The sequence below is a fragment of the Papio anubis genome, chromosome 4, assembly GCF_008728515.1.
Source record: "Papio anubis isolate 15944 chromosome 4, Panubis1.0, whole genome shotgun sequence".
In the NCBI taxonomy this organism is placed as follows: domain Eukaryota; kingdom Metazoa; phylum Chordata; class Mammalia; order Primates; family Cercopithecidae; genus Papio; species Papio anubis.
Genome location: NC_044979.1, coordinates 138147018 through 138160577, shown reverse-complemented (window position 1 = coordinate 138160577; position 13560 = coordinate 138147018). Strand labels below are relative to the sequence as shown.

At 51.1% G+C, this 13560-nt stretch overlaps 1 protein-coding gene across 18 annotated transcripts in view; it reads left to right on the top strand.

Moving 5' to 3' along the window:
- The window catches only part of CUX1 (cut like homeobox 1), a 468585-nt gene that overhangs the window by 97130 nt on the left and 357895 nt on the right, over window positions 1–13560 (top strand). For 16 of the 18 annotated variants that reach the window (XM_009202775.2, XM_009202774.2, XM_009202776.3 and 13 more), the window contains exon 2: window positions 5219–5329. In XM_009202775.2, the coding sequence (XP_009201039.1) occupies window positions 5219–5329 (111 nt within the window). Of the gene's footprint in view, window positions 1–236; window positions 2548–5218; window positions 5330–13560 lie in introns of those variants that run through there. The other 2 variants (XM_009202765.4, XM_009202773.2) reach the window with 2 other exon arrangements.

Below are 13560 nucleotides of genomic sequence, written 5' to 3'. Positions count from 1 at the left end.
GTCTCAAAAAAAAAAAAAAAAAAACCTATCTGGGAGAAAAATTTTCCCACAATTTCTGTTAAGCAGACAGCTGGTTACATGGTAGTTTTGTTTGTTTGTTTGTTTTTATTATACTTTAAGTTCTAGGGTACATATGCACAACGTGCAGGTTTGTTGCATATGTATACATGTGCCATGTTGGTGTGCTGCACCCATTAACTTGTCATTTACATTAGGTATATCTCTTAATGCTATCCCTTCCCCCTCCCCCCTTCATGGTAGTTTTTTAAATTTTGTTTTTAATAACATCTGAAATGCCTGGCTGAAAGTCTGGAGTTGGGGGCAGAGAGAAACTTAAAATGTTAGGTGTTTGCCCTTTGAGGAGCTGTCAGAATTGGAGAAAAAACATCCCAGAAGTTGTAATCGGTGAGGAAAACAGGATTCCAGCTATCCAGAGCTCCCCGGCTGTACACCAGCATCACGGGATGAGGGATGCCTGTGTGCACGTAGCCCTTGGTTTCTGAGCTGAAACAGCAGCAGCCAGGCCGACTTGGTGATAGGCTCGGCCTGCCCCTGCGGTGGACCGCCTGGGCCTTGGCCTTGGTCTTGGCCCTGTGGTGGATGATCTGAGCCTTGACCTTGGCCCTCCAGTGGATGATCTAAGCCTTGGTCTTGGCCTTGGTCCTGCCGTGGATGACCTGAGCCTTGGTCTTGGCCTTGGTCCTCCAGTGGATGACCTGAGCCATGGCCTTGGCCTTGGTTCTGCAGTGGATGACCTGAGCCTTGGCCTTGACCTTAGCCCTCCAGTGGATGACCAGAGCCTTGGCCTTGACCTCTGAAACTCTTCTATGCAAGGATGAGGCTCCCGTTGGTGACACCCACTTGCTCAGTCTACACCTGGGAAGCTCTTGGTCAGCTCGGCCTATTGATTTGGGTGAGAGATAGTTGCCATCCAGCAGGTGCTGGGTGTATGAGGGGGACTGGACCGAAACCTGACCCATGTGGGTCCTCGTTGCCTCCTGACATCAGTCATCCCATGATCTCTTGGAAAGATAAAAACACATTTTCTGCGTTCTGGTGCCTCTCCTTGCCAGACATTTTCTCAGTCAAGTTTCTGTCTCTTTCAGCCTTGTCGGAAGTGCCAGGTTCTGAGCCTGTCCGTTTGCTGCTAGCCTGCCAGCTTCCCATGACCTGGGACCTGGGACGAGGGGCCTGCAGGTGTTTCTAGCTGGAGAGGAGTTCTAGATAGTTCTGAGGAGATGCCCTGCTGTGTCTTCCTCGGGAGAGTTCTGGCTTGGCTGGTGGTGTTTTCTGTGACCAGCAGTGGCCACCGCTACCACCAACCCCTCCTCCCCTTCCCCCTCCTCTATCTCCATACGCCCTGAGACTGGCCAGTGGGCAGCATATTGTGCAAGAAACAGCTGTTGTTTTGACAAAGGACATACTCGCCTCACTTCTTGCATCACCAGACCCACGAGGCCGTGGATTCCAGGCCTCTGTCCCTGCAGGTGGACACACACACCGTAACACAGAGGCTCACGTGTCCTACACTATGCATTACAGAAAGTATTACTCCCATCGCCACTTGTGTACGCACTCGTTCACATTTAACAGGATTGTAAAAATTAATAGATAGTGCAGTTTTTCCAGCTAGATAATGCATGCAAATGGCAAGACAGTCCAAAGATACACACTGTGGAGTGAGTCCCCCTCACCACTGGCCCCTCTGGAGAGAGCCAGGCATGGTCACAAGTTTCTTCTGTATCTCTCTGGAGATAATCACAGCCTATGCGAGCATATGGATGGATATTCTTTTAAACATTGTGTTGCGGTTTGCTTCTTGGCTTGCATGTATCTGATATCATATCCCTTACAATACACCGTGTTTTTTTACACTGCAGGAAAATCTGTGAGGGGCTAGACCAACAGGGTATTGCTGGGCGTGGAGGAGGTTGGGGCCAGGTTTTTTGCTCTTTGTGACTTTTTCGTGCCTTTCAGATGTGACGACTCTCCATACGCCTTCTCACACGTGACCCGTGACTCATGGGCCGAGGACTCTGCATTTGGGACCCCCACCTCCACCTCCCCAAAATGCATTTCATTCCCTTGTTAATGTGTCATTGTAGTTGACGCTTTGAGGATAGGCAGGCTTGGTAGATAATAAAACAGTATTTGGCTTATGTTTAATCGCTGTCTCCTCCCACAGCCCAAGAACGCCTTAGCGTCCTTCAAAAAGGATTTGGTGGTGCTGTTTTTTATATGTGTGTGTGTGTGTTGTTTTTAAAAAAGTTTTTTTCCAAGGGACCCGGTCAAAGATTTCAAGCCTTAAATCTGATCAACCCAATCTGGGGCGGCGGCAGCTCAGTCTCTCCTCCTCGCTGTGCCAATCTGTTTCTGTGGTGGCGGGTGGCGGCTTGGTGTTAAATTTGGAGACCCCCGTGGGTTTCCCATGCCGACCTGCATATGTCTGCAGGCGCAGGGAAGGGAGCGCCGCAGACCCCCGTTGAGTCCCCGACTGCCAGCAGCAAGTTGCCACAGGCGCACTGGCTCTGCAGCCCCGGGATCAAGGTGGGTTCACCTTGCACCGGGCCACCTGTTTCAGTTCCCTGCTCCCCCAGGCAGGCTCCCTGACAGATCAGCCCAGGGAGGGGCAGGTGGGGGCCGAGGGGGATGGAGGGGGCCCACAGACCCCCTGCTCATCTGGCGTTCTCCCCAGCGTTTTCCACACTTGACCCACTAGATGAGAAGCTGGGGGTCGGGGCTGGGACCCCACAGTCCCCTTCCTACCTCCAGCGCCTGCTGGCTCAAAGACATCAGTAGACACCTACTGATTGGGTAACGGCCCCCAGCACCCCCACCCTGTGAGGCTTCCATGCAGTGAGGGAAGTAGGGACCCCCGGCTGAAAGCAGTCATGTTCTTTTTTGTTTTTCTCCTAAGTTTTCTGTGTCTGTGTGCGATTGGAACGAAACATCAACTCTTTTTTTTTTTCTTTTTTGTCATATTTCAATATTGGCTTTCTTCCCCGCCTTCTTTCGAAGGCTCCTTTTATAACTTCGGCTGCTGCTGCTTAAATATAGATGTCGAAGCCCTCCTCCCTCCAGATTGTTTATATTTTTGAAGAGCCTTCTGCTTCGCTGTGACTGCTCCTCTCTTATCTGTATCCCCCGTTCCACCACATTGGTTTCGGTTGCTCTTTTTTTTTTCCCTGCCTTCCCTTAACTGGGATGTGTTTCAAATGTGGTCTATCAAAATGTTCAGTGTTTCCCTTTTTTCTGCAATAGCTTTGACATCTGTTCTTGAATTCTAGCCCACGTTATTCCTTAGGACTTGTTTGCCCAAGATGTGCCTGTATGCCAGAAATACTAAGGGGAGAAGAGTGTGGTGTGGTGGTATCTTCCCCTCATTGCCTGGTTTGTTGTTTTATTGTTGTTGTTTTTTTTTTCCTTTCCTCCCCTGCTTTTTAAAATGTCTATGATTTCTTTCTTTCTTTCTTTCTTTCTTTCTTTCTTTCTTTCTTTCTTTCTTTCTTTCTTTCTTTCTTTCTTTCTTTCTTTCTTTCTTTCTTTCTTTCTTTTATTTTTCCCTTGGAACATCTCGCTCTATTGCCCAGGCTGAAGTGCAGTGGCATGGTCTCAGCTCACTGCAACCTCTACCTCCCGGGTTCAAGCGATTCTCCTGCCTCAGCCTCCCAAGTAGCTGGGATTACAGGCGCCCGCCACCATGCCTGGCTAATTTTTGTATTTTTAGTAGAGACGGGGTTTCGCCATGTTGACCAGGCTGGTCTCAAACTCCTGACCTCAGGTGATCCACCCACCTCGGCCTCCGAAAGTGCTGGGATTACAGGTGTGAGCCACCTCGCCCGGCCTATCTGTGATTTCTGTGATTTCTAAGTTGACAGCATGTTTTCATCCCATCCAGCATGGCCCAACCCATAGTGGTACCAAGGAAGCATTTCCCAGCAAGAACTTGTAACGTGTAGGTTTGCTGGTTTACTTCTGCCAAGGAGGAAAGTCAGTGGGCCATGATGAGGTGGGTGGGGCAAGGGGGTGGCGAAGGAGAGGCTATAGTGTGCTTCTTGGAGGCGTGGGGATAAATCTTGAGTTTTGATTTTTCTCGCCGTTCAGCCTTTGAAATGTTAGGTTCTTGCTCTGCTTGGACTCAGGGTGACGGTCCCCACCGTTGAGAAGCCAGCTGGAGCAGCCACCTTGGATCCCAGCAGAATGGGCCGCTGTGTGTCTTTAGTCGCCGAAGCGACTCGGCAGGAAAACAGGCCTTTTGGTGGCGACAGCAGTGTGTCCTTGGGCGCCTGCTGTCAGCCTGGAACACCATTCTGGGGCCATCTGCTGCAGGCTTGTTGGAAACAGATCCTCTTGGCAGCTCTTCCCAGAATTTCCGAGGCCAGGGCACAGGTTCTCTGGCGCGTTGATTATCGGTTTGTTGCGGGGAGCAGAGCCCAGAGCCCTCAGTCCCCTGGCGGGTTCCTCATGGGGGACCCACTCCTGGTGGTCCTCAGCGTTCCCGCGCAAGTAATGTGGTTTGAGAATAATCGCCAATGCCAGGTGCCTCGTTTCCGAAAAGTGGTTGGAAATAATTATTCTTGGAATTTACGTTTTAAAGATCCCTCTTGAAAACTAATCATAGGTTAATGGTCTCGAACATGATGCTTGGCCTAGAGTGAGCTCACCGTAAATATTTGTTGAATGAATACAAACCAAATATTACTCCCAGAGATCCCAGGCCCACAGCGTTGAAGGACGGCCACAGGAGGCCAAGGAGGGGATAGCCGAGGAGGGAATAGCTCAGCAGAAGGACTAGAGCCCAGGAGAGTGGCTGGAAGGGACCCTTCCTTGGCTGGAAGAACAGGGATGGAGCAGCTTGGGGAGGCGGGTCCTTTGGGCTTGGCCTGATAGTTGTGGCTGGAGCAAAAAAGATGTTTCTGTGTATTCTGTTACCGGAACAGGGTCATTTATGGCGGGCACATTGAGGTACGACCCGTGGCGTTGAACGAGCTTGGTTTTCTCAACCACTGCCCATGGGACGGACGAGGGATGGGTGGATAATATAATGTTCATTTCCCTGCCTTCCCGCCGCCCTCCAGCCCCTCCTCTGCCGATGATTGACGATCCCTAGAGCCACTGGGGTCTCTCCCCCAGTGTTCTGGTCAAATGCAAATAGGACCCTCCTCTAGTACACAGTGCAATTACAAACTCCCTTTTCCTTTCCTGTTTCCCCCAACAGAGAGAACTCGATGCCACCGCAACGGTATTGGCGAACCGGCAGGATGAAAGCGAGCAGTCCAGAAAGCGGCTTATCGAACAGAGCCGGGAGTTCAAGAAGAACACTCCAGAGGTGAGGCGGGTGACCGTCACAGTTGCTTTGGAGGGATCTTAGAATGCTGGGGCATATTCAGGCAATGCTCCGTGAGCGTTTCATTTTCATCAGTTGAATGCGCGGTCGGCAAACAACCTGTTTCTTTCCCCGGATGTCTTCAGCCCCATTTCCAGCAGAATGCACGCCACCCTGCAGGCCGCGGGACGTGGAAATTGATAGGTTGTCTGGAAGTATGAAAGCCAGAGCTAATTCCAGGTGCAGATACTGGACAAGCTGGGTCTGTAAGAACACGTGGGCAGGTGTGTGGGTGTCTCAGACCCTCGAGTTCGTCCCAGACCCTGTCCCATGTCGGTTAGCAAGCCACCAAAGTCCATAAGGGATTCTGTGGGGTGGAAGGCCCTCGGGGCCTGCTTCCCCGGTGCTGGGGCAGTGTCTGAAGGCTGCACGCATCTGGGCATAGCAACACGCCTGACGCTTCTTGTAAAACAGACATTTCGCCTGCTAGGCCTTTTAAATGCCTCTCTGTTTCTTGAAATACGCCCTAAAGGGCAGTGGAAATGTGCTTTTCACATACTCCTGTTTTTTCTCTCGTGAGTGTGCAATCGGGGGACAGTGTTGAGTTGCTAGGGTGGTGTTTTTCTGCTCGTTTCCTGGGCCCCTTCTTCCTTCCCTTCAACCCTATCAGAGGCTTAGTAAGAAAAAGAAAAAAGACCCACGCGTGTTGCAGGCAGATGAGCAGTCGCGGGAATGGCTTTCCGGGTGACGTCTGCCAGTTTGGTCCCCATGGCACTCATGCCGTGGTCTCGGACCCCACCCTCTCTTACACCTTCCCCTTGTATGGGAAGAGGTCGCAGCAGCCCACAACTTTGGCCCGGCTTCCGGGCTTGGGGAATCTACAGCTCTTGGCTCCTCCCTATAGGACACAGGAAGACGCCTGGAGGCAAAGCTCCGTTCTAAGAGAGATGCCCCTCTCTTACATAATATTGCTGGGAAATTATATGTGAATTGCATTTTTAAAAGGAGACTCATTTAAAATGTTTCAAAGGAGGCTTGCTAGTCGAGGGAGTGCTGGCATGAATCATTATGGAAAACAAATTAATAACCTTATGTCTTCAGAATAAATATTTTGGGAGAAAGCTTGGTAGCAGAGTGGAAAGAAGGCAGCCTTTGGCCACAGAGCCAGCCAAGGGTTCAAATCTCACACCCGCTGCTCGCCTCTGCCTGCCCCTAAATGTGGGTACTCCATGTTTCATGAGACCAAAAATGAAGATGGGAGTCACTGGGGGTGCTTGGGGGTTGCTGCCTTCTCTGCCCGTGTTGGGGAGTGGGGGGCCCTATTCTCCGTGTCAGCCTTGCCCTGAGTAAAAACAAGAGGAAAAAAAGAGTTGGGGACAGAACATCCTTCTTCTGTTGCCTCCAGCGGCTTCAGAGCAGACTTTCCTGGAACTCTGGTTTCCTGAGAACTTGTCCTTGACTCAGTTTCCCCAGCCCAAGCCCCGCCACATCCATCTCGTGAGCTCCTTGTAGTGCTGTTTCTGTAGTGAGTGGCCGTCTGCCGTTCTGTATTGTCATTGCCCTTTCCTTGGTGACCACATGTCCACTGGTTTCCATAGAAAATCTTAGAGGTTTGGCTGGGCGCAGTGGCTCATGCCTGTAATTTCAACACTTTGGAAGGCTGAGGCGAGCAATCACTTGAGGTCAGGAGTTCAAGACCAGCCTGGGCAACATAACAAGACTCATCTCTGTTATAAAAAGAAAAAAGAAAACATTTTATGATTAAAAAAAAAAAAAGAAAATCTGAGAGGGGCAAGGCCATCCTTCTGAGGCCACGGACAATAAATACGCGAGTGTAATCAGCCAGAGAATGAGGCTCCAAGAGGCCTGGATTCCCGGGTGTTCCTCAGAAGTCCCCAACTCCTAGTGACAGTGGAGAGGAGCATGTCCCCCTTCGGTCACCCTGTCTGTCGCATATGCTCTGCTGATAAATGCTGCTTGTACTCTGCTGAGCCCTGTCCCTCCATCGTGCCTTGTGTCGAATTCCACATTAGTTACTCAAAGACAGCTGGCCTTAAACTTGGCGTTTTTATCTCCTTCTGATCCCAGTAAATGGAAGAGGCTTGGGCAGGCGGCAGCCTGGTAGGTACCTGCCACTTGGGGCATTTCTTCTCAGGACACATTTTTAGACTCGTCTTCATGGAGAAGGGGGCTGGAACCCACCTGCTTGACCCGACCCCGCCACTGCCAGTGGGTGGAGGGTGGCGCCCACTTCCTCATCTTTCGCTGTAGTAAGGAGGGTCTCACTGCAGCCTGCGGTCCTGGGGAGGTGGGGAAGGGGGAGTTGCCTGTAGGCTTCCGCCCCGCCGGCCCCATGCACTTTCCCATCCAAGGGCCAACCTGGAAATCTGTGGAGCGCCCATGTGGGAAGTCCAAGGTGAGACCCACTTCACTTGTGCCAGCAGCCAGAGCCTCCTGCTGGAAACTTCTTTTAATTTTTTGAGACAGAGTCTTGCTCTGTCGCTCAGGTTGGAGTGCAGTGTCACAGTCTCGGCTCACTGCAACCTCCGCCTCCTGGGTTCAAGCGATTCTCCTGCTTCAGCCTCCCAAGTAGCTGGGATTACAGGCACGCACCACTACCACAACCAGCTAATTTTTGTATTTTTTGTAGATTTCACTGTGTTGGCCAGGCTGGTCTCGAACTCCTGACCTCAGGTGATCCACCCACCTCAGCCTCCCAAAGTGCTAGGATTACAGGCATGAGCCACTGTGCCCGGCCCTCCTGTTGGAAATTTTGAAGCCACATAAGGCCAGAGCGGTGGTGGGAGCGGGGGGCTGTGGCTGGAGTGTGCAGAGCGGTGGTGGGAGCCGGGGGCTGTGGCCGGAGTGTGCTGGGTGTGCAGGAGGCGGGGTTCCCTGCTGTTCCCTGTGACAGCAGGTGTGTGTGAGTTGGGGGGCTGTGACAGTACGTGTGTGTGTGTGTAGATAGCACATATGTGGAGCCTCAGCTCAGTGCCTGGCCTGCGCCCCGAGGGGACATTGGGTCACCATTTGTTTGGGGTCTCAGTCTTGAGGAGCCACCACTGCCCTGACACTGGTTGTTCCTCTGGCCACACCGCAGGATTGATTACTAATCATGGAGGTGACGATGGAATGTTGCATATGTAGAAACGGGGCTTGCTTAGAGCTTTCGCCCGTGGGGTAGGACAGCCTGGCTTACCAGGAGGAGGGTGTCCTCTTCCCTATGGATGCAGCCCACGATCCTCACGGCTCCATACCTTCCAGGGCACAGCATGGCAGAGCCAGGGCTGGTGGTGTTCCTGCTGGTATGACACCAAGAGTGTTGATCTTGGTGGAAATGCCCAGGTCTCCTTTTGTTCTGGGAAAGGAGGAAGGGTTCTTCGGTGTCTGATGAATGTCTAATGTGTTCCACGAGGAGGATTAGGCACCCATGAGGGTTCAGTGGGGAGTAAGGTTCACCTGCCGTTGGAGATTTCACCTTCTAGACTGGCCCTTCCCAGATGTCACTGGGAAAAGCTCTAGTCCAGGAGGGAAAAGGTCTTCTGATGGGGACGTGACTGGGGAGGGATGCTTTGTGGTGACTGGGACTCCAACAGGCGGGAAAAGCCACAAGAACATCAGGAGGTGAGCGCCAAGATGGCTGGAGCCTTGAAGGGTTTTTCTGGGGACAGGATCCTGCTCTGTCACCTGGGTTGGAGCGCAGTGGCACGATCACAGCTCACTACAGCCTCCAACTCCTAGGCTCAAGGAGTCCCTCCATCTCAGTGTCCCGAGTAGCTGGGATTACAGGCACGTGGCACCACAATGCCTGGCTATTTTATTTTATGTTTTTTTTTTGAGACAGAGTCTTGCTCTGTTGCCCAGGTTGGAGTGCAGTAGCACGATCTCAGCTCACTGCAGCCTTCACCTTCTGTGTTCAAGCAATTCTTCTACCTCAGCCTCCTGAGTAGCTGAGATTACAGGCATGTGCCACCACACCCAGCTACCTTTTTTGTATTTTTAGTAGAGATGAAGTTTCACCATGTTGCCCAGGCTGGTCTTGAACTCCTGACCTTGTGATCCACCCGCCTCAGCCTCCCAAAATGTTGGGATTACAGGTGTGAGCCACCGTGCCTGGCCATAGTTTTTAAATTTTTGGTAGAAACAGAGCCTTTTGCTGTTGCCCAGGCTACTCTCAAACTCCTGCGCTCATGCAGGGTCCTCCCACTTTGGCCTGCCAAAGTGCTAGGATTACAGGCACGAGCACTGCGCCCGGCTGAAGGTTTTCTGTTTAGAATTAGTTTTTCGAAGTTTCAGTTTTATATCATTAGATTAATATATTTGTCGTCATTTGATATTGCGTCTTTTTAATCCAGAAATTGTAATTTACAGAAGATTGCAATTACTCTGCAGATAAAATTGTGTACATTTTCTTTGAATCTAAGAACAGAGTCCATTTGAAAGAAAAACGTTTTTAAATGTTCTAACTGAGCATCCATTCCCTATTGAATTAAGAATCCATCATGGAACATAATAGGCGGTGGAGTGTTTCTAGGGTATATTGCTTTCTATATTTTTGGGTTTTTTTGGAATATAGTGGCACAATCATAGCTTACTGTGGCCTTGATGTCCTGAGCTCAGGCGATCCTCCCCTTATAGCCTCCAGAGTAGCTGGGACTATAGGTGCGTGCCACCACACCCTGCTAATTTTATGTTTTGTAGAGGCCGGGTCTCACTTTGTTGCCCAGGCTGGTCTCAGACTCCTGGGCTCAAGCTAAATCTCCCACCTTGACTTCCCAAAGTGTAGGGATTACAGGTGTGAGCCACTGCGCCCAGCTCTGCTTTTTGTATTTCTTACTGCAGGCGACATACTTAGTAGCTGTGTTTCTTGGGGCAGATACCTCCCAAAGCCCCAGTTCTGTCACCTATAAATAGTGTAACGACAGGGCCCCGCTCACAGGGTTGCTGTGTGCACATATGTGTATGTACATACCCATGTGCCTGTATGTGACGGGCTACACACAGGCCTGTCCCTAGAGTTTAGCTTATGTTCGTTACTAGTATTCACCGGGGAATACTCACCGTGTAACTCATGAGATACAGTGGATTTCTGTTCCTCAGAGCTAACTCGGGGAATTTCTATATTTTATTTATTTATTTTTGAGGCAAAGTTTTGCCCTTGATACCCAGGCTGGAGTGCAGTGGTGCCATCTCGGTTCACTGCAACCTCCGCCTTCCAGGTTCAAGTGATTCTCTTGCCTCAGCCTTCTGAATAGCTGGAATTACAGGCACCCACCACCATACCCAGCTAATTTTTTGTGTTTTTAGTAGAGACAGAGTTTCACCATGTTGGCCAGGCTGATCTTGAACTCCTGACCTCAAGTAATCCACCCACCTCGGCCTCCCAAAGTGCCAAGTGGCATGAGCCACTGCACCCGGCCTTAGCTCGGCAACTTAAAAAAAAATAAGAACAAATATGGGTAGTTTCGCTTAAAGTGTTTCAAAAGTCGGTTTGGGGCCAGGCACGGTGGCTCACGCCTATAATCCAAGTGGTCTGAGAGGCTGAGGTGGGAGGATCACTTCAGACCAGGAGTTTGAGACCATCCTGGGCAACATAGTGAGATTCCATCTCTACAAAAAGTCAAAATATTAGCTGGGATAATGGTGTACGCTTAATAGTCCCAGCTACTTGGGAGGCTGAAGTGGGAGGATGGCTTGAGCCCAGGAGGTTGAGGCTGCAGTGAGCCATGATCGCGCCACTACACTCTAGCCTGGGCAACGAAGTGAGATCCTGTCTCAAAAAAAAAAAAAAAAAGTTGGTTTGTAATAACGGTTAATCATCTTACAAATATTTATTGAACACCTTCCATGTGCCAGACAGTTTGGCCCTGGGAATAAAACCCTATCTCCATTCTTTAAAAAGTTTCTTATCTTTCTTAGCAAGCAAATAGAACCCAATGGCAGAGCGTGTTAAGTGCTAGGATAGAATGACTGGAATCTTCTGACTGTAGACTTTCCCCACAGAAACACTCATGTCAGCGGTGATAAAGTTCTCTGGATAAGCCACATATGGCTCAGTAACCCTTTTTATAGATAAACAGTTCTGCTTTTTGAGCCTTGGTTCTTAACCTTTAAAATATCCATGAAAGTTAAGGACCTACGCCTCTGAGAAATGCACATGTTTGCAGTTTCTGGGGGGCTCCCAGACACTCATCCATGCAGCCCTAGTTTAGAACACAGTTCTCTGGGCCCATAGTCCCAGTTTCAGCTCACCATTCCAGGAGAGCACGTGGGTCACGTCAACCCTCCTCCTCCTCCTTGTGCCTTGGGGTGGAAGGGGATGAAGCGGGTTGGGGGGGGGACTCTAGAGCTTTGGGGTGGGTGACAGATGAATACCAAGGCCTGAGCACTGGGCAGGGACAAGGTGTGCCTGGCCCTGGCTGTGTGCTGGGGAGTGGGAGATGGGTGAAGGAGCAAGGCCACTTGATGTGACAAGGGATTCCACGGGCTAGCAGCAAGGGCGGCACCTCTGCACTGGGCTGGCCACAGCATGTCAGGAGGGAGCAGCAGCAGCTTTCTGGAAGCCTGGTGGTGTTAGAATCACGTATGTGAGCAGTGGAGGCTGAAAGCCTAGCTCTTGAAAACCCCAGAAAGTGTCTCTTAGCCTTTCCGTTTGCCGTTTGCTTTTCCGTGGCTTTGATCGTGGCCGAACACCGATTTCCCGCGTGTGTGATTCCAGAGTTCTTCTGGAGGCGAGATCACAGGAGGTCTGCAGCACGTCTGACCTGCAGCCCCGGCTCACTGGCCTGGCTGTAGGGAGTTAGTGGATGGAGAGTGGCTGGGCAGGTTAGAGACCAGGTAACCCGGCGTGGGGTCCTCTCTGGAGAAACCCCCAGTGCTCCTGCGACATTGGCCTGGCTTCAGGGCTCTACTATTTGAATGTGATGCTCAACTCTCCGATAAATGGTCGTCTGTGTTAGGCTTGCTTCCAGAAAGAGCGCAGGGATGGTTTTGGGTTTTGTTCTGCTTCTTTTCAGTATGGGAGGAACCTTCCCTGATGGGAGGAAAGAGAGGAGGAGAACCACATTCCTGAGATGCTGTGATTTTATCATGAAACCATCCCCAGCCCTCATCCTGGTGACGTCAGTCGGCCCAGTCCTACTCCAGAACGCTTTTTGGGTGTCCGTCTGCAGGACTTTTCTTGGTTAATTTTTGTCTCCTCGGAAACAGACCCCGTTGCTCTGGGAGGAGAGCTGAGCTGCGGTTCAGGGGCCATCGCTGGTCATTTTTTGCCCTGATGTATTTTTGCCTCCACATTTCTTGATCTCTGGAACGTTAATCCCAACGATGCCTGGTCCGCGGTGCTCACAGTCTGCGTCTGTGCTTTCGACACCTGTCCTGCTCAGATGCACGTGATCACGCCCAGGTCTCCATCCTGGCTCTTGTTGGCTGCGGCGGCAGCCCTGACTGTCGGGGACACCTGGCTCAGCACGCCCAGCTTGCAACAGGGAGCACCCTCTGCTGCTCACAGAACTGGCCATCCACTTTCTTCTCCTTTCCCGGGTGCCAGCGTCTTCCTCTACCCCTTCTACGCCGGCCTGGTGCATTTCTCTGATTTCTGTGTTCCCTGGTTGCAGTTGTAAAAATTCAGGCTTGGGAGTTGTCTTGAGATAGGACTTGCAAAGGAATCTTTTACAGTCGTTGAAATGGGCTAGATTTGTGGATTCCTTCCTGACCCTGGCAGGCATGGTGAAGGGAGGGGTCCCTCCTTTTTATTGATCAGGATGCACCGTGTGCGGGGTAAGCCAGGAAGCCACGCGCCTGATGCTGTCTCTGCCATGGTGAGGAAGACAGAGGATGGGAAGACGCTGCGAACTTTTATGATTCGTTTTTCACTCTCAGTGAGAAAAGCAGCTAGCAGGATGGGTGAGGGAGTGGAGGGTAGTAATATATAGTTGTGGCCTGGGCCCAAACGCATTTAGTCACTGCCTCGACAGCCTTTATATAGACACCACCGGAGTGACTCAGCCTGGAAAAAGAGAGTCACTTAAAAATAAAGTTGCGACTCCAGTGGACACGTGGTGCACAGGCTGCCCTGAGATAGTCACCAGGGCTCCATGGCCCTGCACGCCCCCCAGGGCCCTGGGCGAGTCAGGTGATGAAGTGAGGGCAATCATCGTAACCCTATCGTGGCGTTGTCATGAGGATTTAGTAAAGTCACATATCATCCCCCATGACATTTTTCTTTTTGTTTT